A 23194-nucleotide genomic window follows, 5' to 3' on the forward strand; every position below is an offset into this window, starting at 1 on the left:
TCTGGGGAATGTTGTTGAAGCTTAAATAGAAAACTAAAATTTGCCATAATGTGTTCACGTTTTCCAAAGAACTCAGTTGAGATTTGATTGCTTTACACAGAAGATTCTTGTAGAATGCGACACCAACGAAAACGCGACAATACAATACATACCCAGTCCCCATAGGGGTTTTTCAGGGCCATTGAAACATAACAAACAAACAGGAAGCTTGATTAGCGCTAACTGTTGGTTAAGAGGTATCAAAACCTATAAGTTTCCATGGTATTTAACGCTGGTTAGGGCTAACCATGCTTCGAGCAACCCGGGCCAGAACAACAACAACTGTTGAGGATCCCAACTGGCCGCAAGCAACCCATTTTGATCTTTACAAGTGCAGCTTAGAAGTTGAACCAGGGACTACAAGGAACAAATTCAACGAGTGGTAAGAACGGGTCTTGAACACGGAATCCCCTGATCCCAAGACTAGCGCCCTAACCACTGGGCCGCACTGACTTAATATAATCTCAGCCATCGTCGCTGTTATGTGTCTATTTTAACCTGTTTGCATCATACAAAGTTTAAGACTTTTTGACTGTTGTCCAGATAGTTTTCATCAGTCTTCGCATCCAAGTTGGTGGACGGAAACAAACAATCTCTCATATTCGCGTCTTTCTTCGACCATTAACATTTTCACTTTACATAATAGTCACCTCGGTTTTGATCGTCCCTTTGCTAAACCTCTGTACTGTACTCATCGTAAGGATACAGCTATTACAACACCTCTCGGAAATTTAGTTCAGAAAACAATGAACACGAATGCCTTAACATTATTTTTCTTCAGAAATGGGTTTCACTTATGGTTAATATGACGAAGGATACCTTAAACGGATCTTCTGCTGTGGACGATACTGAAATAGAACGACAAGAATCTGCAATGATGACTTCAAATCTTTGCGAACATTTTGTCGCTGCTGCCAGCATAAATGAGTCAATGCCATTCGACGATCAAACAAGTGAATTTGGTGAGTGTCATTTTTTTAAAAATGAGCTGAATGGGCAACGTTTGTCGATTTCATGCGATACGATTCCTGCTTCAGAACGGAACATTACAGCAGCTACTATAGCTTCACATACTTTTCTACAGCAATTGTAGAAGGGTATTTGAAAAGTACATCTAAGCCAAGAGGTGCATGGATGGCCATGAAATGACGAGTGCGGGGAAGTATAAAAAGGAAGAGGTACGGAGAGAGTGAAGCAAGGAAGAAAGTATAAAGAGGGGGAACGAATAGCGAAGGATGAATTAAAGGAAGAAAGGAGGGGAGGGGATGGGCAGAGTGGGGAAAGGAGAGAGGGAGGAGAGACAGATGCGTGGGATGGACTGGGAGAGGGGAGGGGTAGACAGCGGAGAGGTTGAAAGTGAAAGGGGAAGAGAAGGAGAAGGGTTTGGATAGTTGAAAGGAGAGAGAAGGGGAGAGTAGAGAGATTATGGAAGTCGGGAAGGGTAAGGCTGGGCGATAAGAGCTTGACAAAAAAATTGACATGTATTTCTAAAGAAACTTTGTCGCTTATCATATCCATAACTTTTTCTTGAAGATTTAAGCATGACTCGAATTTTCAGAAAGGAGAGGCTTGGATTGGAATTCAAAGGGGGCGATTGGATTACGATTTCAGTTGACGATACCAATGAAACCAACGGTGAGCTCTTTAAGCTACTTTTAGAGTCAAAAATGGTGCATCATTTAACTATAACGTGAACATGGAACATTACAAAAGTTATGTGATGGCTTCGGGTGGTTAATCCATCAGATCCACCTAGAAACACATGACCTTGAAACGTGTAACTTTCAAGTCTGTTTCTTGGAACAAAGCTGGGGATTTTAGGACACCAATTCTATGCCCAAATATGGACTAATATGAGATCGAAGCTGCACGCGCGGAAAAATGTATGAGCTATGTTACATCCAAATAAGGAAATAACCCCAGCTCTGAACTAGTCCTGTTCCGGGACTCCCCCTTACCCCGCCCTGAAAATGGGCCTGGAACCCAGGCGGGAAAAGAGAGAGTCCTGTATTACTTGCAAGTGCATGCTCGGAATGAGTCAATCATATTGCATTAGATGCCAGGCTGGATATGTAAATAAACTGGGAACCTTGAAACTCCGACAAAAAAATCGTATATGAAAATTTGCAGTGTCAGGAAAGAGAACATCTAAATTATGCCTCGTCGTGACCAAACCAGGAGAAAAAACCCCGATCGCAGTGATGTTGGAAAATTATTGCCGAATACATGTAACGACTGAAATTAAAGATCGCAATAAATCGATGCACAGGCTGAACTAGTAAATATAGCATAGGATTTCACTAAGCGACAAAACAGCTCGGAGTCAGAATTTCATATTATCTGCAGTATTTTACCTCTAACAATGAGTTTCAGAAGGAAAGTGCTTTTAAGTAGCAACAATAAAAGCAAGGTGACACACGCTTTTAAGTAGCATTTTTCATCCTTATTAATTATTAAATAATATTCACGAACAAATTTTGACCGGAATAAAAAAATCGTGGCAACGTCCGAATAATCGATGTTTGCATGGCTGTGCATAAGTATGTATAAATTTAATACGAACATTATTGCTTCATCATTGCGTTATCAACACAAACTGGTATGTAAAGAAACAAATAGTCCAGGTTGTGATTCAATTTCGTTTAACTTTTTATGTAACCTTATCAGGAATATTGCTCAGTTTTTCTGTCATGCAATCGTCTTTTAGTTTTTCCGATGTAAAAACCATTGCAGTCTCAACAGGCAGCTCTACATAAAACCTTAGCGATTTGGCCACGGCCACAGCTTGTAAGGAAAGAAAGATTTAATGCGACGAGTGCTTTGAAAAATTATTCTAAGGAAAAATTAATAGTCTGAGTAAATTACTCTACTCTAATTACTCAAAAAAAAAAGAAACTCTGTTTGTCACTGGTGTTTGTGTATTATTCCTGATAAAACTGAGAGTATTTACAACATTTTTTACTTGGCTGTTTTATCATGATTGGCTATCCAAACAATTTGTCCCCGATTTTGAAAAAAATTGGTAGGCCTAAACTCCTGAAACAATCACAATTTCAATAATTACTGTGCAACTCAAATATATGTTCACTGGATCAGTGACATAACTAGATCGACAGAAGTAATGAACAATAAATAATGAACAATAAACAAAAGTTCCAGCAGGAGATTTATTAGTCTTCGTTGAGCGATTCACATCCACCACCTACAGTACATTTGTAAGTTTCAAGGAGTCTCGGGAGAGCAATTAAATCAAAATTTGATATTTTTCTGCGCCAACATCATGCAGCTGTTCAGTTGGGTTTCAGGCAAGAAATTCCATACTTTCGTATGTCATCCATGTGATCTTCCACGATTGGGACTCACGATAAGAAGGACTGATTTACAATTAACATCGGACTCGGATCGAAGAAAATCGCAAACATATTAAAGGAACAACCATGTAGCAAACAGACTTGCCAAATCCTGCTGTAGGTTTAACAAAACCATCATTACCGGTAACGAACTGCATGAATAGCTTGCAGTTGTTTCGACTAAGGCACAAATGTAAAACGCGAAATCAATTGCCTCCAGAAACTTGGCGTTATAATTTCTTTTCACATTATCCCCCATAAATCCAGTGTAAAAGCACTCGGAATAAACTATGCCCAAATACGGAATCTTTTTCCAAATATGGTTTTTCCCCCAGTTTTGCGTCATTCCGAGCATGCGCCTGCAAGTAATTCAGGACTCTCTCTCTCATTTTCAGGGCGGGGTAAGAGGGAGTCCCGAAACAGGACAAGCTCTGAACCAGAGTTAAACGCTTTAAGGTCACGAGCTTCTGATCCACCTTATTATATACTCAGCCAGAAACCCATGCCCCGGAGCCTACAACTCTACTGTGTTCGTGTAACGGCGTTTTCACAGACCGATTTATTTTTAGATTGAATTTCCCGCGAACGAGACTCCCACAGGAGCCCGATGACCAATTACAAGAAATTAAGCTGACGTTAAAGCAACTTCCGGTCACCATATAGCAACTTCCATCATCTCGTACCAGAATGCCACCCTCTTACGGAGGCTCTCTCTCCGTTTCTAAACCGCGAATGCGGCTGGTCTCAGGCTTATCAATATATACCGATTATGCTAGAAGTGCTATTTTTTAAAAATCCATAAAAATCACGCTAGTTTCAACCAATTATGCCGAAAATTATGGCAGCATGATCAAAAGCCTACAAGCGCAAAGCTTGTGGAAAAAAACCAGGCTCTCGAACTTAAATACGGACCAAGAAAACGAGTTTATTAACATATTTACTAGATCTCTGAGGTAAGAAGGCGTGCGGGGGATAGGAAAGTAGTTAAATTCAAGCGGAAAGTAAAACGTTCACGAGCAGGCCTAAAAATCTGAAAACGAATAAATCTTGTTAGGTTTTTTAATCAGTTGCTTGCAAAATGTAAACAGTTTCACAAGTTTATTTCTCATGAACAACAACTTGCTGAAAAAGGTTGCATCAAAATTTCATATTTAGCAGGTTGTACAGCGGCAAGGACACCCATCGGACGTGTTCCTTCCCACCACATCCCCCCCCCCCCCTCGCCCTCCCCCTTCAACTGAACGCTAGATCTGAGGCCTTTTTCCACGCTCGTTTTGGCGTACGATGTAATAAATTGTCGTTTTTATTCTTGCTGGCAGGAAAACATCCGCCCGGTCCTACAGAATTTTTTTGGTCTGTTTTTGCTGGGAGTGCGGAACAGATTCCCAGCCGGTAGAGAAATTGCTCCAAAAAGGCTAATTTGTGGTTTATTTCATGGCCATGATCAGGAGCTCATGAGTAGGAGCTTGCCTCCCCCATACAAGCCCTATGATGAGTCAACCATTGCCCGTATCTTTCTATTTTTAGAACACCACGAGTTGTTTGGCACTGCACGCACTGTTTAAAATGGCCAATCAGAATAAAGTCATTGTCTAATAAAGACAAAAAAAAGGAAAAACAATGTGCGCAAATTGTGTGAATTGATGTAAATTGATGTAAATGTGAGTCTCCTGCTAAAGGGTTGGTTCTAAAAATAGAAAGATACGGGCAAAGGTTGATTCAATGATATAGTGCATATGGAGGCTCCTACTCATGGGCTCCCGCCATGATATATTTTGATGAATTTTGAGAAAATGGCTCGTTGGGTGCCCGTACTGAGCAACACGGTCCGTTAAATTACCCAATCTCCTTCATGTTCGAATATACCATCATTTGACCTTTCGCATTATAAAGGGAGTTTTTGACATGAATCTAGTTGAACGGCTTAAGCTGCCACAAATCTCCCGCGCCTCAGTGGAAGGGCATCCGAACGTCAATAACTCGACTCCTGCCCACGAGCACTCGGGTTTCTTTCACCGAGAATTCTTGGGTCATAACAGAACAAGTTATCATTTCATAATGATATGATTTACCGGGCTTAAAAGAAAAAAATTCGCACTTAGAGTGCCCCTGTAATAAAAAAAATCACTTCCTTTTTTTCTTCAGATTTTGAAAATGTGCTTGCTTAACACCTGACTGGCAAAATTTTGAGCTTTGGTTTTTATCCAAAGGCCGTTTACTTTGAGTGTAAGTTTTGGATTTCACGGTCCGCCATAACTCACGTTCAAAACTGACGAATTGAACTTCAGAGGGTTGTGTCTAGGCCGGAAACGTGACGTCAAAGGCTCACGAGCTTAAAATTTCAGGGTGTGAATGCAGCTCATTATATATACAAAACACGATTTTAAAAGTCTGAAAGCTCAAAATGTCCGCGCTTCTTATTAATTACACGGCGTACACACGCATTGCATTCTTAAACTACTGAGCCTTTGACGTAATTTTCTCCTCGATCCAGCTCTCTCAAGATCTTAAAGTTAGTAATGGCGGACAATTAAATAGGAAAATTCCAGTTAAAATAAACAGGTGTCTTTTTCAAATCAAGGCCTAAAACTTTGATCGCTTAGTGTTTAGTTAACATAGTTTTGAAATCCAAAGAAAAATAAGAATTGATTTTTTGGTCGCAGGGGTACTTTAACATAATTGCGAATGCCCCGTTTTCTTGGTAAACTAGACACTTGGGTCTTGGTTGTATATCCCTGCGGCACGGGTTTGTGAAATAGCAAGTGCCGTGTCCTACGAAAGACACTTCAATTGCTGATGAATTTTCTTCGCTCTATGAACGGGCCATATGATAGACTGTGATTGGCCACTTACATATTAAATGATTGATTTCACGGAAACTCCATTGAATGCAGCTCCAATTATATCGTAATGAACAAACTAGTCACTTTTTAGATTCTTTCGTTTTCCTTATTCAGGCTCGATAGTTATGGGAGTGAGATATAAAAAACTGCATGGACTGTTTACAACTGCAAACAACACGAACAAAAGCAGGTATGCTTTCCGCCATTCTACTTGATCACTGTAAGTCCGCCTTGGTTATATTAAGCTCAAGGCACACGTCTTAACTTTTTAAAACATTTGATGATCAAAAAATGTTCAAGCCGAGTGAGTGTGTTATCATGATCTTTTGAGACTGTAAAACGGTCATTTCACGTCGTTCAGCCACTGGCAACTTGCTGAACGGAACAGGGCTTGTCTTCTGTTTCGTTCAACTTCGAATTCCCTTTAGTGGTGAATGGTCAACTTTCAATTCGTATTTAACATTCAAACGTTGAACCTTTTTTTCGCCAGCTCTGGGCGCAATAACGAAATCTCGTACTCTGCGAGACCCTGAATGTATTTGCGGTGGTTAAGGTGCGCCTGGAATGCCGAGGAAAAGGTGATTTTGAATGGTGAAAGAACAAAAGAACAGAGTCGAAGTGTGGGGGAATAATTCGCTTTTTCCGTTAAACGCACACCAAGGAAAATCCAAAGTACTCCCCTACATATCGGCACTGTTTTGTTGTACGCCATCAGGATACGAAAACTACTACGTGGACAAAATTCCTTTGGACGGTCATTTAAAACTCGCAGTTATCCATGATTTCAAAATTACTACCAAAAGCGATGACACATTTTAAAACTCAAAAGCAATTCCCCTCTCCCCCACCTTATAAAGTGTTGAAAGCCTGAAAAACTACGGGTACATGTTGGGTGGGGCGGGAGGAGGGGGTGGTCACGTACATTTTACGTGTTTTGTATCCTGTTCAACTTCATTTCCTTGTTGTCAAAACGTAGAACCAACAAAATCGTCAGGAAATTACTTCCCGACGAAATGTCAGGTAGATCCTAATAAACTATAATTTGTTTCTTCCCGAGATCGGTTTGCTGAAGTCTGATGTTAATGTCACTTTTAGTCTTGTTTCGTTATCTTCACTTCATTCTGTTTTTTTGTTTGTTTGTTTGTTTTTTTCTTTTTACAGGACGATTAACACCAATATAATGTCAGCTTCACTATTTCCTCCTTCAACGGCAGAATTGCTAAAAAATGTCACCTTAGTCTTTAAGAACTTCAAGGTATCAGAGATTACATAATACACGCATTTTGCATTTTGCGTTCTCACATATGATCCATTAGAGGACAGACGCATGCATAGCTGGCGTCATCAAAAAACAATCACAGAAGACGCCAAATTGTGACACCGCCTCGTGTGCTACGTTTTTTTCTTGCCACATTTTGACGTCATGCGGGATCTATTACTGAACAGACGCACGGCAACATGCAATTTATTTGCTAAATCTGTTCAGTCGGCTAAAAGACCTTTTAGTTTATGATTGACTAATAAATCAATGAGCTTCAACCTTTCGTAAAAAATAGCATCATCCTTAAAAACAAATGAGTCGGTATGTTCGGAAACTGGCAGATGAATAAGAAACTCATGGTCTGTGATACTGATCTCTCGCCTAGCTCTGATTGCAGTTTAACTGATTTTGTCGTAAAAAAGTAAATTTGACATATTCAAATTGGAAGAAATACGATGGCGTGATCAATTTTTTTGTCATTATTTTTTCTTCGTCCGTAGCATCGAAGAGGCGCCTATTGTGTCTATTTCAGAATTTAACTAAGTTTAATCTTGTAGCTTTCGTCAGAGCAGAGTTTTAATTGCTATTAATGGGATGGATAGTTGCACAAGTTCCAAGAAGTTTACTTGACTTTAGTCCGCAGGAAATGATAGAGAATGTGTGTTCTGGAATCTCTCAGAAAGCAGGTAAGAAAACTTAAAGTGTATATAACAGATTTTTCTTTATTTACTCAATCGAAACATCATCGTTTTTGAGATTTAAAAAAAACCCAAAAATTCCATACTGATTTCCAGCCTTTTAAAAATCGGAATTTTCACTTTCGGGGGACGGGGGATACAAAACCGCGCTCGTAAGGAGACTGGGAATTTGTCCGAAGAGGAAGATACCATAATACTCTTTGTTTGTCTATCCAAATTTTGCATAAGCATTGTTTCCAACTTTTCTTGGGGCTTGGTCCCATAAGAAAACAAAAACAATGCTTACTCAAAAATTTGAAGGGACAAACAAAGATGATTATGGCATTTTCCGCTTCGGGCAATACGGCAGAGACAGCCGTCAGTTGAAGTCACAGTTGCGCTAGCCCCAGTCTCCTTACCAGCGCGGTTTTGTATTCCTCCTGCCCCGGAAGTAAAAATGCTGATTTATCATTCTAAAGGCCGCACGCAAGGAAGTTCGATACGGAATTTTTTTCTTTGTTTTTATCTCAGAAAACCATGATCTTTCAATTGAGTAAATGAAGAAAAATCTGTCATAGACACTTTAAACAATATTTGTGTAATATATAGATTTAGCCAAGCCTAAAGGTGGAGCTCCGGGCTTATTTATTCTAACAATAAGTCAACCTGAATTGAGCCTGCCATCCAATCGAAACCTAGTAACTGGTCAGCGGTCAACAGCTGACCTCGATGAGCTCTAAACTTGAGCCCTCGACATAGTCAAGTGTTACTACTCAGCCGATGCCTTGTTTTGACAGGTGTCAATTGGTCATAAAATTATTTACGTAAACTAGCCGGAATATAGCCGTCTGGTTAAGCTCTAAACTTGAGCCCGCGATATGGCCACGTGATTCTGGTTACATTGTCATACATAGAGGGGTCGACGTATGGTCGAACAGGGACCAAAACCCAATTTTCTCCAACAGATGAGTTACCATATTTTCTTACCCATGGTGCTTTGCGTGCGTTGACAGGAGCTCATCAAGGGAGTTTCTATCTCTACTAATTCCTTGATTTAACCCTTTTTATTTTTATTCTATTATTATTTCTTTAGGAACAGGTTTTTCCGCGAAAAGTATCATATTTCCTTTGATGCTGAGATAGCTTTGTTTTGATTGGCTTTTACAACAGTGGACGTGCTGAATCTCCCAAGACTGGCGTTCTATAAGTAAAATCGAGCCAATCATGACGCACAGCACGGGAAACGCGCGGAAAACTCCGAATAGTTTCCTTGGTTGGCTAAGACGGCTGCTCGGGAATTTTAAGCTTATCACCGTGCGTAGCACTGCAAAACCAAAACAATCCCGAAGTTACTTTCGACACCAATTGAAGATTCATTTTTCAAACTCTTCAAATGGATAAACTAATATTTCTCTATTCATTAAGGTGGTCAGGGGACGGCTGTTATGTCAATTTTACACCCGGCAGCTCAGAAACAGCGTGTGTTTGCAACCATTTAACACATTTTGCAGTGCTTATGGACCTCATAAATGTTGACGCTAAACTTGTAAGTGCACATAAATCTATAATAGTTTCCACAATAGTCAAATAATTTCATAAAACATCATGTACTGTATGAAACGAAAGAAGCGAGACCAGCACTACAAGATAAGCACGGTCTGCCTGAGTTACAAAAGTTATTTTAAAATTGAACACCGTTTGTATTTATAGAGTTCAAATAGGCTAAAGTTTGTAGTTTTGTTTTATAAATACCAACAGCAACTTCCAATATAAATAATGTCTATGTATCGTGTTAAAAAAAACACCATAAAAGACAAACCGAGCAAAACACACACGTGTGAGATGCTTGGATTACGGAACTTTCCTGCCATTGGACCAGTGTAAAACAGGTTTCGATCAGCCTTAGCGAACAGGGTCGATGAGGATGAGATGTTCATTCTTATCTGTACCATGAAATGTTATGTGATCTGAATTCTGTTGTCCTCTGCTGTTCTTCTGAATTATTAATGCTTTTTCACAATTTTTAACAGTCTCAAACGGACAGGAAACTATTGGAGATCCTCGCGTATGTAGGCTTGGGATTGTCTATTCTGGGATCTGTCATCACTATAATCAGCCACTGGGTGCTAACGTACGTCACAAAAATATATTTTCTGCGTGGAGTTGTGTTTGTGATATGCAACCAATCTATATTGGCATAAGTCACAAAGACGTAATAGTAATAGGCCAGTTGCACGATTGTACAATTTTATTAAGGACCTCACGAATCGACGGCCTTTGCACGACGACGCCGTTAGATTGCGTGACATGTCTGCTACGCATGCCTCTATGAGCACTTGCCGGCTCGCTGGCTCGCACATTAGTAAAACTTTCGGACTTTCCTGTCAATGACTTTTGCAAACTCGCTCAACACGCAGAAACAATAAGAAAAAATGTTTGGGAAAAGAGTAATGAGGCGTATTCGTTGTCGATAACAGTACAGACCACGCTAAACCACAGTTCGATTTGTTTCTTACCACAATATCAACGTCAAATGAATGTTTGTTGTTTTTTCAGAGCGCGAGCTGAAAAAGACATTGCGCGACACATCGACGCGAGCAGTGTGGTATGGACTCTTATCGACAACGGCAAATTAGCCAATCAGGTTGCAAGATTAGCAGCCATTGTGATAAAATATTCAGTTCCTACCGTGTACTTTGCCGTTACAATTTTTCATGTATTGCTACTTTCCTAAATAAACGGATCTGACAATAAAATATACATTTCGGTAGTTTGGTCCACTTTGGCCTCGTTTGTCCCCCCCCCCCCCCCCCACCCCCCTCATAAAATAATGGTTACGGGCCTGTGACCATTTATTGAATTTGATCCCTGGTTCAACGTCTCGGCTGCACTTGATTATTAAAAGAGTTTTTGTTCTGTTGCATCATTATATGTATCATTTGCCCAAAGAACCCCCTGTGGGGAGTGGTTAAATATGAACGTATATGTAACATGTGCCGTTATGCAAATGATCTTGGTACAAATGTTGAGGGGCAATCAAAAGGACAAAGGAGGCAAACAAGTTATCTATTTTTTGCGTCATCCGTCATAACGGCGTGCCACCGACGGTGGTAACAAAAGAAAATGAAGTGTAAAAACGATGCCATGAATAAGGTTGGGGGGGGGGGGGGGGGCAAGGGGGAAGAAGGGGCTCTAATAGAACATTTACATTAGTGGCCCACCTCCATTGCATAATTAACAAATAATTGATGTGTGAGTTCATGTTCTTTTTGTTTACTTTTCTCTAGAGAGAGGAGTTCGCCTTTATCTCAGATTCGTGTGAGCTTGATGTCCTCTCTATTGACAGGACAAATCACCTTTCTTGTTGGAATTAATGCCACAGCAAATAAGGTTAGAAAAAACCGGATGAATGAGAAAAATGGATGAGAGAAAGACGAGGCGAACGAAAGGATAAACAGACTGGATGTGAGGCGAGCGCGCTAAGCAGTTACTAGATCGAATGGATGCGCTACAATCAGTTGTGAAACTTTATGACAACTACATAATATTTCGTTAGGTTGGCGAGGTAAAGCTGCTGTGTGTATATAAAATGTCACCCTCGACGGTCATTAACAACTAACCATTATTACTTTATTAGTATATACTAAAACAGTGGATGGTGTTGAATTCGCTCGCTGATTGGCTACTCAAACTCCGGATATCCTTTGCTATTCACCTCCGAGCAATTCGCGCGGAATTTGCGCCTGAAAATGTTGTAATCTTTGCAGGAATAAATGAGTTAAAATCGTCATTTTGTGCTATATTATCTCACTGTTTTAGTATATACTAAAACAACTATTCATCTCCACTTCGGTGAATAGTTGCTAATTATCAATACGCCAGGCCGAATGACAAGCTGCCCTCCGTAAAACGCGCCATTTTGCGGGCCAAACGGGAAATGCCTGGACTGAAATGCGTTTGCCCCTCTGATTGTCATAAAAATTCTTGGACTTGGGCCATTTAAGTTTCAATAAGAATAAAACGCAAACAGCGGTTGCAGACATTTTCTTGAACTGTATAATGTTTTATTAACTTAACGTTTCGTATGTTACAACATGCACTCGGCATCAGAAGTGATTATTATTCAGTTACAGATAAATTTAAATTCAAAAATACAAGTGTACGGACTGGGAACTAACGAAATTGATTGACATAAACAACAAGAAATATGCTAGTAATAGAGATATAGTTTCTCTCTGCCAAAGTTTTCATTTAAGGCCGGCTTTAGATCATTCATAAACAGAGACTCTTTAATTTTACATTGCATGTCTGATCGACCCAGTTGCTAGTATTTCAAAATCACCCCACTTAATTCTATGGTTGGTTAAGAAAACATGATCAGCATGCACATTCGTGACAATTTGCAGTTAAGGCTTTAAAATGTTCTGTTTTTCTGTCACGCAATCGGCGTTTCGTTTTCCCTACATAGAAATCATTGCAATCCCTGCAGTTTACTCTGTACACTACTTTTGACTTGAAAGCAGGAGTTAGTTTATCTTTGTAAGGGGAAAAAGACTTGATTCTTCGGGTGTTCTGAAAAACTATTTTGAGATTGAAAATACCATAGAAGTTGTTTATACAAGACCTCAGCTGTTTTGTGAGGTGTTTGCTGTGATGATCTAAGAAAGGTAGAACGATAGGAACTTCTTTTGGCATATTTTGATGTTTCTCAATGACATCATTCATATGACATCAAACAGTTCCCACAGGGTAGCCATTAAGTAACAAAATCCTCTTGAGGTCATCTAAGATAAAATGTAACAATCGGGGTGACGAACAAATTCTAATGCAGCGATAAGCCAAAGTGCGGACTAGGTTTATTTTGTATTTACGCTGAGTAAAAGAGTCCCATTTGGTATAAAGACCGGTGAATGTCTTCTTTCGATAGAATGATGTTCAAAAGGAGTTGTCACGATTGCGTTTCATAAGGATATCAAGGCATGGAAATTCATCATTTTGTTCAAACTCAATTGTGAATTTAATGTTGTTGTCTCTCCCATTCAGGTAATGTAAAAAACTCAAAGCATCATTCTTGTTCTTGAAACGAGTAACGGTATCGTCCACATACCGGAACCAAATAGTAGGCTGATTGATGTTCTTCATCATCCATTTTTCTTCAAAATCAGATATGAAAACGTTCGCCAAAACAGGACCAAGTGGAGAGCCCATTGCGACGCCATCAATCTGATTCTGATTAACTGCAGAGATGACAAAAAACTTCGCTCGGCCAAAGAGATCCTGAGGATACCATTTTAATGCCAAAGTTAGCGTGAATAGGACAATCACATGACTTTTGGAGGGCATATAGTTTATTTGTGGCCCGAGTAGCATCATTTGCGCCCGAGCGGAGCGAGGGTGCAAATGATGCTATGAGGGACACAAATAATCTATATGACCAACAAAAGTCATTTGATTATCATTATTATCAATACACAAGGCCAAATCACAAGACCAAATGTAGAAGTAATCCTCGCACTTAAATGGGACAATCTCATTGGCCGAGCGAAGTTGTTTGACATCTCTGCAGCCAATCACTGTCAGGGCGGCAAATGTATTTTCAGCCCGCATATTTCCCGTTTGGCCCGCAAAAAGCTAGGCGCGTTTTACAGAGGGCAGTTTGTCATTTGGCCGCGCGTATTGAAAATAATTTTTGTTGATGAGTTTTTCTTTTTTCTTTTTTTACTCTTTTTTTTTCGCAATTTTTGCTCTTGTTTAGCTGATCCTATTATAGCAACAACTTTCCATACCATAGTTTTATGCTACATCTCTGTTGCACATTTTTTCTTATTAAATGAATTCGTACGATTTGACCTTGTGTATTGATGATAATGATTAATCACATCATGACTTTTGTCGGGCATATACGTTATTTGTGTCCATCGTAGCGTTATTTGCACTCTGGCTCCGCTCGGACGCAAATCATGTTACTCGGGCCACAAATAAACTATATGCCCTCCAAAATTTATGTAATTGTCCAATTCTCGAAACGAGTGCAGAGGCTTAAATGGTGCCGATTAGTACTTAACACTGCAAACTATACTATTTGGGGTGCATGGAATGACCGTTATGTTATGTATTTGTCATAAAGTGTCACACGTAACTGTGGCATATCAATTTTAGTCACAACTGTTTTAAAATGGTTTAGGATGACTAATCGGTGGGTGCTCTTGCTTTTTCACTTTGTCACTTTCGCAACCGAGCCATAAATTGAACTGAGAAAAGCACATCAAAGAAACCAAACACTGGTCGCAAAGACTGGGCGTTATGGTATGACCTAGGACCCGTCGAAAGTCCCGAAACTTTTCGGGCCTTTTTCGAGTGGCATAACTCTCTATGAACTTTATGAATGAAGAGTCACCAAACTTCATAGCCATTTTGCTTTTCGTTACTTTGAAAACATGTCAAAAGGACATCTTGCAAAAAAAAAATTGGATAGCAGTTTTGTTAATGCCCTTTCTGGTCCGAAAATATTTCGGGACGTTGGAGAAACGGGCCCCTGGTTATAATAGCAAACTCCAGATTGGAGCACAAACGCTATCACGGATAGGAATTCTCTGTTCTGCACATGCGCACTAGCTTTGGATTGCGTTATGTTTTTTCTTTGTGCATCAACACATACTCCACTCTACAGGTCCCTCATTCCTTGGAAGGGAGGTTACGGATCCTAGTGCATCTGTTCTTGCAGTCAATCGCACCAATGACCGGCTTCTCAATTATATTTTACAGGGCGCCTGTGTGGCGGCAGCAGCTTTAATGCAGTACTTTTTTATGGCAGCTTTATGCTGGATGCTGGTGGAGGGAATTCATCTTTACTTGCTCATTGTTAAGGTCTACAACGTTAGCCATAAAATGTTCGTGTATCATCTCTTGTCGTGGGGTAAGCCCATAATGTTTAAAATCAAACTGTATCGATTTCGTAGCTCCTGCAACGTATCATACAGTACTTCTATATTCTATTTTACCACAATTTGCTTGTAATCTCGCAATCTGATTGGCTAATTTTCCGTTGTCGATAAGAGCCTAGGCAGCGCTGTACGCGTCATGCTCCCGTCAATTTGTCACGCAATGTAATAGCCAATCAGGAACGCCCATTCTGGGAAATAAACCAATCATATTGCGAGAAAGTTATAGACAACGCTTGCTCTTTTTTCTTTTGGTCACGCTCTGAAATAAAAACTTTCTTTGGCGTTGAATATTGTGGTAAAAAACAAATCGAAAGTGGTTTAGTGTTGTCTGTATTCTTATGGACAATGATATTCGTCATCACAGTGGTCAAAATTTGTTGTGGACTAACTCGGCTGGATCTCCTGAGTCCCAACATTTTGACCACGTCGATTTGTTAAGTTGTTGCATTTGCAAGTGAAGTGCTGCGAATGAGATGTGGAAGTATTGAGTAATATTTGCACAACTTTTAAAGCTTGCAGTTGTATTTAATACATTGAAACAATTCAATGATTTAAGACAACAATGTTTTTATTGACTCAACTGCATAAAAGATGTCTTTTAACTGAATTATGAACCCCTTTGCGATTTTTTTTTCTAAGTATTGACTTGCTTCTTTTATGTTCAAATAAATGCTCAAAATAGCGATTTAACGTTCTTTCAGTAGAAATTTTTTGTACGTAATTTCATATTCCCTGTCAAAATTTACATAGCAAGTACAAAGATAAAGATCACGTCACTCACAAAAAATATTTAAAGGTCGCATTATTCTCTTGCAAAACAGAGGGATTTTTATTGATAGCAAAGTTCCATTCTCCACTCTTTAGCAATCACCCTTTGAAATTTCAGAGAAATCGACCTTCCGCGAATATTTTATGATTATTTTTTAGTGACGTGATAAAAGGCATGCGGCAAAAGCGATAACATAACTTACGCGTCGCCAGAAGTGATGATTTTTTTGTCACAATATGCCTCCCAATCAAAAAGTATCATATCAGAAACCTGAAATCAATCGAAAAGGTTATTCTACGCAAAAAGTAGGTAATTTTGAGAGTGGAAAACAAGTTAACGGCCGAAGTTATAGACAAGCCACGTGGAATACTAATGATCGGTGTTTACGCAACAGAGTCAGAACTTTATAATTTTTCACATGAATATCGGTTACGATTGCGATGTTGGCAAAAAAAACCAGCCAGATGCCTTTGCTAGGCTCCAAAGAAGCTCTAAATGTAACTTTTCCGTGACTTCGACTAAAATTCTTTTTTCCTTCCTCGACTGCGGACGCCATTTTTTTCTCGCTGGAGGGTCACAGAATGACGTCAAAATCATCAGGACAGACAAACAGACACAAAATCGAGAAATCGAGATTTAATCCTGGCATATAGAGCACACAGGGAGACCGTCAAGATTAGTGTTGCTGCTCGCTTTGTGGCTCGCAGCAATAATGACATTCCATATCATAAGATAACATAGGCAATTCAAACAATGAATCTAAGCATTATGACCATAATCATTGTACTGAGAGATATGTTCCATGTTAACTTCAGTGAATAAAATGACAGATTTACTTGTCCGGCGATGTTGATTCGGGAATATTCGGAAAAAATCCGAGTACTCCTTTGCAGAGTCTAACCTACGACTTTCCGGTTATGAGTTCGGATGCTTTAATGGCTTGGCTCCCACGGTCTTTTGTAGCTCGGTGGTAGAGAATCCGAACTAGTAATCGGAAGGTTGTGGGTATAGATTCGACTCCTGCGAAGAAGCACGCGGATTTTTTTCGAGTATCCCCGAGTCATCATCATCATTATTATCTTCTTAATCTAATATTAACATACGCTGAGTCTGGAACACATTTTCCTTCATTACTTGCTTGCTCACTCACTCACTCATTCATTCACTCACTCACTCACTCACTCGCTTGCTCCTTCGCTGACTGACTGACTGACTGACAGACAGACAGACAAAATCTTAGTTCCAAACGGACTGATCGACATGGTGTCTGTTATTTCTTTAGTATTCTCCAATCTGGTGTCAGTCTTGATGGTGTCAATGTATGCAGTTCTTGGTCTACTTTGATTTGGGTGACCAAGTTGCGGTTCCCAAAACAGCACTTTAAAATCAAAGCCGTTTCTTCACAGGTAGCCCAAGCTCGATATACGAGTATCTGTACTGTACTACATTATGCAAGAGTAGAAATATAAAGATTTGTATGGGGAAAATGGTTTTTCTCAAAATTCAAAAAATATTCACGATTTAAAATAAAATATAAAATAGCTTACCTTGCTTCAGTTTTGTCTCTGGTACAGTTTCTGGGTTTATTAAGAGCGATTTAGGTGGTTTTTGGTTCCTCTTCTTTCCCAAGGTTGGGCACCGAAACAAAGCCGCCGGAATCATCGAAGGAAAAAAAATTCGCTCCCAATAATTCGATCGCCTGGAAATTCCACGTAGATCACGAACAATACCCCCGCTAGCTATTCGTCTTCTTCATTCGAGCCACTTGTACACTGAGAAGGTATTAAGGGCCGCCAAACTCTACAAACATTTGCTTGCTTTCAATGGGCACAATGGTGCTCAATCGTGAGTCTTATTGCGGGTCGCTAAGAGATCTTTCAACGGTTTGGGTAACGCGGGTTGTGAATAAAGCCTCATTCGATGGCTTGCGAAGCAAACGTTTTCAGAGTTTGGCGGCCCTTAATTCCTTGTATCGTCCGTGATCTACGAACGATATATTTCTACTCTTGCATAATATAGTACAGTGCAGATATATAGATTACTTCATGGTTGGTGAGTGTGTATGATTTTTATTCACGAGTTGTGAATTCGAAGGATCGCGTAAACGAACGAGTGAGCGAAGCGAACGAGTGAGTTTAACGATCCTTCACAACGAGTGAGTAATAAAAATAGTACGAACGAGCCAATCATGAAGTAATTTGTTTATTATATAAGTACAGAGATCATAAAGTTAACGAGGTAAGTGTTAATGGTGAGGCTATCAAACCACCGATCGTGAAAAAAGCCCTAAACAAATAGCAAAATATTTTTGAAATAAAAGAAATCTTCACCTTCCATACCTCGCTTGAGCACTTTTAAAACTTTTTAAGATCTTCTGAAGTATTTTTGTGGAGAAAACTAAGCAATAAAAGATCAAAGACTTTGAAAACCATACACCAGTCGGCCGCCATGTTTACAAATCTGTGCACAGGCCACCCGCGCAAAGTTCAACATCATATTAGCCAATCAAAAGACTGATACGACAATTTTTCACTAGTGAAAATAACGATATAGTCAATCAGAGCGTCGACACGGCGTTTTTCACTGGTGAAAAAAAATCGTATGACCAATCAGCTGGCTTCTCTAGCGCAAAGAGACTATTTTTATCTCGATCCTTTTTGGAGTGTAAATCTCGGTACGTATATAATAAACTCATATATCGAGCTTGGAGCTTGGGGTACCTGTGGTTTCTTCATTGTGAGGGGGACAATGACTAGCTAGTCTTAGTCGTCTCATACGGATTGTTTCACAGACTCTTGTGAGACTCCCTTAGAGTTCCTGATTAGTCATTTGTTGTTGCCTATGCGCGTTCAGGTCCGTTCGCACCATTCTAGTGTAGCATCAATTGACAATTTTCCCCAGCATCTTGGTCAGGGTCCACGTTTCACTCCCATAAAGCATCCTCTGCTATCTGGCTTTAGTCGTCTCCATGGTCTCCTCCCAGATGGTATCTAAAACCTTCACGCCCCTTTGCAGTTTCTTTCTTCAATTCCTCGCTTCATCTTAGTCCCTCTTTTCCCTCTCGTCCTCCAAGGGGACTTATACTTGTTTTGCACATCCGAACTATGTACGTCATCATCTTGTCTCTCTCACTTGAGTGCAAAGTTCGTCCTGCTGGGTCCTGCTCCAGATTTCTACATTGACACTTTACTCGGAAGATCCTCCCGAGATATCGATGGTCACATACGTCTAATTTCTCTCTATCAAAACCACTGACATGCATGTCTCACGGTTTGTGCCTACACAGCGCTCTATGCCACTTGTTGTTGGTCGTCATGCAACAGCATTGAAGCTATGTCGAAACTAATGGCAGAAACGACAAGGGTGTACTAATATCACACTTCTCTCCATTTCAGGGATACCTGCAGTTTTTGTCAGCATATCTTTGGGCATCGCGACTGGAATAAACGGAATCGATAGTTTTGTCAGCGACAAACAGTAAGTTCATCATTTGTTTTAACTGATAAGGAAGTACTTTACTTCTCCTAGAGAATATAAATGATGTGTCCTGCATATCCTGTATATTGATTTGCGGAGTAAGGTGATTGATGACTGAGAAATCATTGCAGCGAAATCGGGCATGGCTGACGGCCGCTTGAAAAAATTCGAGGTTTGATCAGTCGTTGAAGCCTTTATTGTTTCTCAGAGTTTTTAATCAGCTGCATAACTTGATCATTTCCGACTGCGATGAACTCTCTGTCAAAATCGCTTCATTGCTCCTGTCCATAGACCAAGAGTAACCAGTCTTATGAGATAGCAAGATTGCTGGTCAATGATGTATTTTTACGAGAAATTCGCTGTTAGCTTACTTTTCTAACAACTTTAATTAAGGCGAATCTAACTTAACTAACTGTCTCGTATCGCATTTTCTCTATGACCATTTGATCTATACAAGCCGATTTCTCTTTAATTTTTTGCTACTTGTCTCACTCTCAATGAAGGTCACGTGAGTTGGTAGAGGATAGAATTGGCTTCCGCATGCGAACGGCACACTGCGCGAAGCTTTAGAGACTCGTTGCTGGAAATTTTGGCAAAGTAGAACAGATTAGTGGTTTACGAAATACTTTGGTAGAAACAAAGAAAGCCAGATTATTTAATTTTGTCGGAGGATGTGTTTAAAATGCCTGGAGAATCACCCCATTGTAATGACATTTTGTCTGTCTAACCAATCTCATTCACGGACTTTCGTTATTAACATGTTAAGCTATTCCAATACCGGATTACTTCAGAGACATTTTTAGAAAAATAGACGAACAATCTTTAACGATTTACAGGAAGAAGTTCAAAACTGAATAACCTATGTTTGGTTTATTTGTTTGTTTGTTTGTATTTTCAAACACCAAGCTGCTGGCTTTCCTCTGGTAGCGGCGCCCATTGGATATTTGTGACGTTTGTCGCGTTGGTTGAGCTTGTAAGTCAGAGTCGGAATCAATAAGTAGTTTTAACATCAATGGCCGCTGCAGTAACGGCAACGCCATTAAACAAAAATATCAATGGTTACGGATAGTCGTGCTATAAGTGTGGCACGCATGCTAATGCCTTTCTTTGCCGTACTCCGCTTAAAGGGGCACTGTCATGTCAAATTTGCTTTTTTTAGGTCAAAAATGGGTAAAAATCTAAATTAGTACTTACGCTCACTCGTACAACATTTCTGACAACCCAATGACAAGATATGAAATGTATTTATGGCACAAAGAGCTATTCGTATTTAATTTCTGGTGTCTCCAAACTTGAAAAGACTGGCCAGTTTTTTCAAGTTTCATTCCGTTACCATCCTCTCCATCCTTGGATGCAAACAACAAAAAATAGCTTCAGTGAACTTCAGTGGTCATTGGCAACAAAACTACAGCATTAGTTTTCGGTTTTCATTGATGCAAGGACGTCTTTTAGCGTTTTGAAGTTTGACTAAAATAGCGTGACACTGCCCTTTTAACAACCACCTAAAATGACCAAATTTAAAATTTCAGAGACGAAAACGTGATTACTTTAAATCTAGTCTCCTTTTGGTTTTGGTCACGCAATGCTCCCCCAAAGAAAAGACAAGAAATAAAAAAGGACGGGGCTAGCGTTGCGTGACGCCCCAATAACAGCTGCAAAAGAGACTACTTCATATCGGTCCGTACCAAATCACTTATGGCATACTTTACTCACGTTCATTATCACGAAATCCTTAAGATGTTGGTAAGTTAAACTGGATTTTGAAAAGGAGTTATCGTTGAAGTTGCCGCTATCGTAATAGAGACATTTGGCATCGCGTATTTTGAGTGTCACGTGACAAGGCCTTGCGGTCGAGTTTAAAATTTGCGGTTCAAGTCCTAACGACTGGATACCCTTCTTGCGGCAAGTGATTTACCGCAGAGTTTTTCATCTTAAAATTCTGTAGGAACTCACGTTTTAACCAATAAATTGTGTTTTGTTTTTTAACTCTTTAGTGAACACATTTTTGCTGATCATTTGCACCTCCTTGAAGACGCTTGCTCGGTTGAATTAAAACATGTAAAGTAAAACAATAATCCAACATGGCACGTAGCGCTAACCGCGGTTTGAAGTTTGCGGTCGACTTTGAAAACGCGAAGTTAAATGTCCCTAATAGTTAAAACTCCGGTGTCTTTTATCTATCTCCTTGGAAAAGAGGTTACATCAAAACGTTCGGTAGCTAAGGAACCACGTTCACCTTACAGGCATTGCGTGCCGTGGAACAATTTTTGTAGCTGAATTCATCCTATCAGATCGTTACGACAAGTAATGCGAATTTCCATAACAAAAACAAACGGTCGAAAAGCCGGTCGGTTGAAGGTGGGCCTTAAGGTGGCTCAAAGCAGTTTCCAGCACTTTCCAAGACGTAGATTTTTGATGGGTCATAATTACTACTCTTTATCTATTGATGCTACAATTATGATATCAAAATACTGCCCCATCACTAGCGAACACGTTGGTATTATTTTTGTGACACAATAGGTTACCATAGCAATACTATGACCTGCTAAAAACACCCTTAATTTCAGCTTTAAGCGCTTATATTTAAAAAACGGCAGGGTGAATTTTTTTCTTATAACAGAATTTTGATTAGCAGGATAAGATGTAACTTTTGGCAAAGTTTAAAAAAATTCTGTACATGGGGTTCAGAGCCGTCTTAATTTTTCGAAAATTTTAGGTGGCTGAAATTAAGGGTGTTTTTAGTAGGTCATAGTATTGCTATGGTAACCTATTGTCACAAAAATAATACCAACGTGTTCACCAGTGATTGGGCAGCTTTTTGATACCATGATTGTAGCATCAACTGATGAAGAGTGGCTGTAATGACACATCAAAATCTAAGTCTTGGAATGTGTTGGAAACTGTTTTGAGCCACCTTAAAAGTCACTGCACAGAAGGAGTGACACGAGCGATAGCTATGCGCCCTCGCGACGTCCGTGTATGGTTTTTTTAGCGAATGTTTAATATTTTTCGGTTTGTAATCGTTACTAATAATTTGCTGGCTAACATTTCACAAGAAGGACGTTTAATTGTTTAAACTTCTGCACGCTCGGGTGTAGCCATTCAGTCTGATAAAACCCGAAACGAAATGTATAATGCCAACAATAACTTTATGATCTGTTATTGTAAATAAACATAACTTTATGATCTGTTATTGTAAATAAACATTTCTTTGACACAAGGTACTTCTCGAACCAAGTGCCTTCAAAGGGGTCAGTTTGATTTCTCTTTTAGCTCGTCCCACCATCTCGTTTGGATTGTTTCTCAATTTGTCCTTTGTCATGCGTAATGTAGTGGATATCCCGTATCCCAGCGTTCCGGGTTCGAATCCCAGCCCTTGGCTTCCAAGGTTCACTCAGCTTTCAACCCATTTTTTAATCGGTAAAATTAATACCAGTATTGCCAATTCTTAATCCATCCTTCACGAGACAATTTTTAATGTTGCGGCAACGGTGTATTACACGAGATGATTTGCTTATTTGAGCCCAGACTTCTGCTCGGTAAATCCCGAGCAAGAAATGTGGCGGACACAGTTGAAGTGACTGTCGATGTGATTTATTCCGCTTCTCCGTGGTGCATTCTGGGATGATGTCGCGTTAAAAGTCAACGGCGGGGGTGTTACACGTACTAACTCCAACAACATTCGGGCAACAACAAGTTACATTAAGAATCACCCTCTGCTTTATGTTACACGACACAAATTTAACAACAATGTTGCGTTTAAAATCAGTTCATCAGTTCACCTTAAACGAGATTGGAGTGGCGCACACCCCTGCCACGTAAGTAAAAGGAGCC

At 39.8% G+C, this 23194-nt stretch overlaps 1 protein-coding gene across 1 annotated transcript in view; it reads left to right on the forward strand.

The window, feature by feature from the left end:
* Nucleotides 1-23194, forward strand: part of LOC138046636 (adhesion G-protein coupled receptor D1-like) — a 46067-nt gene that overhangs the window by 8817 nt on the left and 14056 nt on the right. Inside the window, exons 3-8 of the mRNA XM_068893238.1 lie at nucleotides 7394-7487; nucleotides 10201-10301; nucleotides 11458-11560; nucleotides 14936-15086; nucleotides 19279-19360; nucleotides 20267-20333. Coding sequence (XP_068749339.1) covers nucleotides 7394-7487; nucleotides 10201-10301; nucleotides 11458-11560; nucleotides 14936-15086; nucleotides 19279-19360; nucleotides 20267-20333 — 598 coding nt within the window. The remainder of the gene's footprint in view (nucleotides 1-7393; nucleotides 7488-10200; nucleotides 10302-11457; nucleotides 11561-14935; nucleotides 15087-19278; nucleotides 19361-20266; nucleotides 20334-23194) is intronic.

The sequence above is a fragment of the Montipora capricornis genome, chromosome 4 (genome assembly GCF_036669925.1).
Source record: "Montipora capricornis isolate CH-2021 chromosome 4, ASM3666992v2, whole genome shotgun sequence".
NCBI classification, from domain to species: Eukaryota; Metazoa; Cnidaria; class Anthozoa; order Scleractinia; family Acroporidae; genus Montipora; species Montipora capricornis.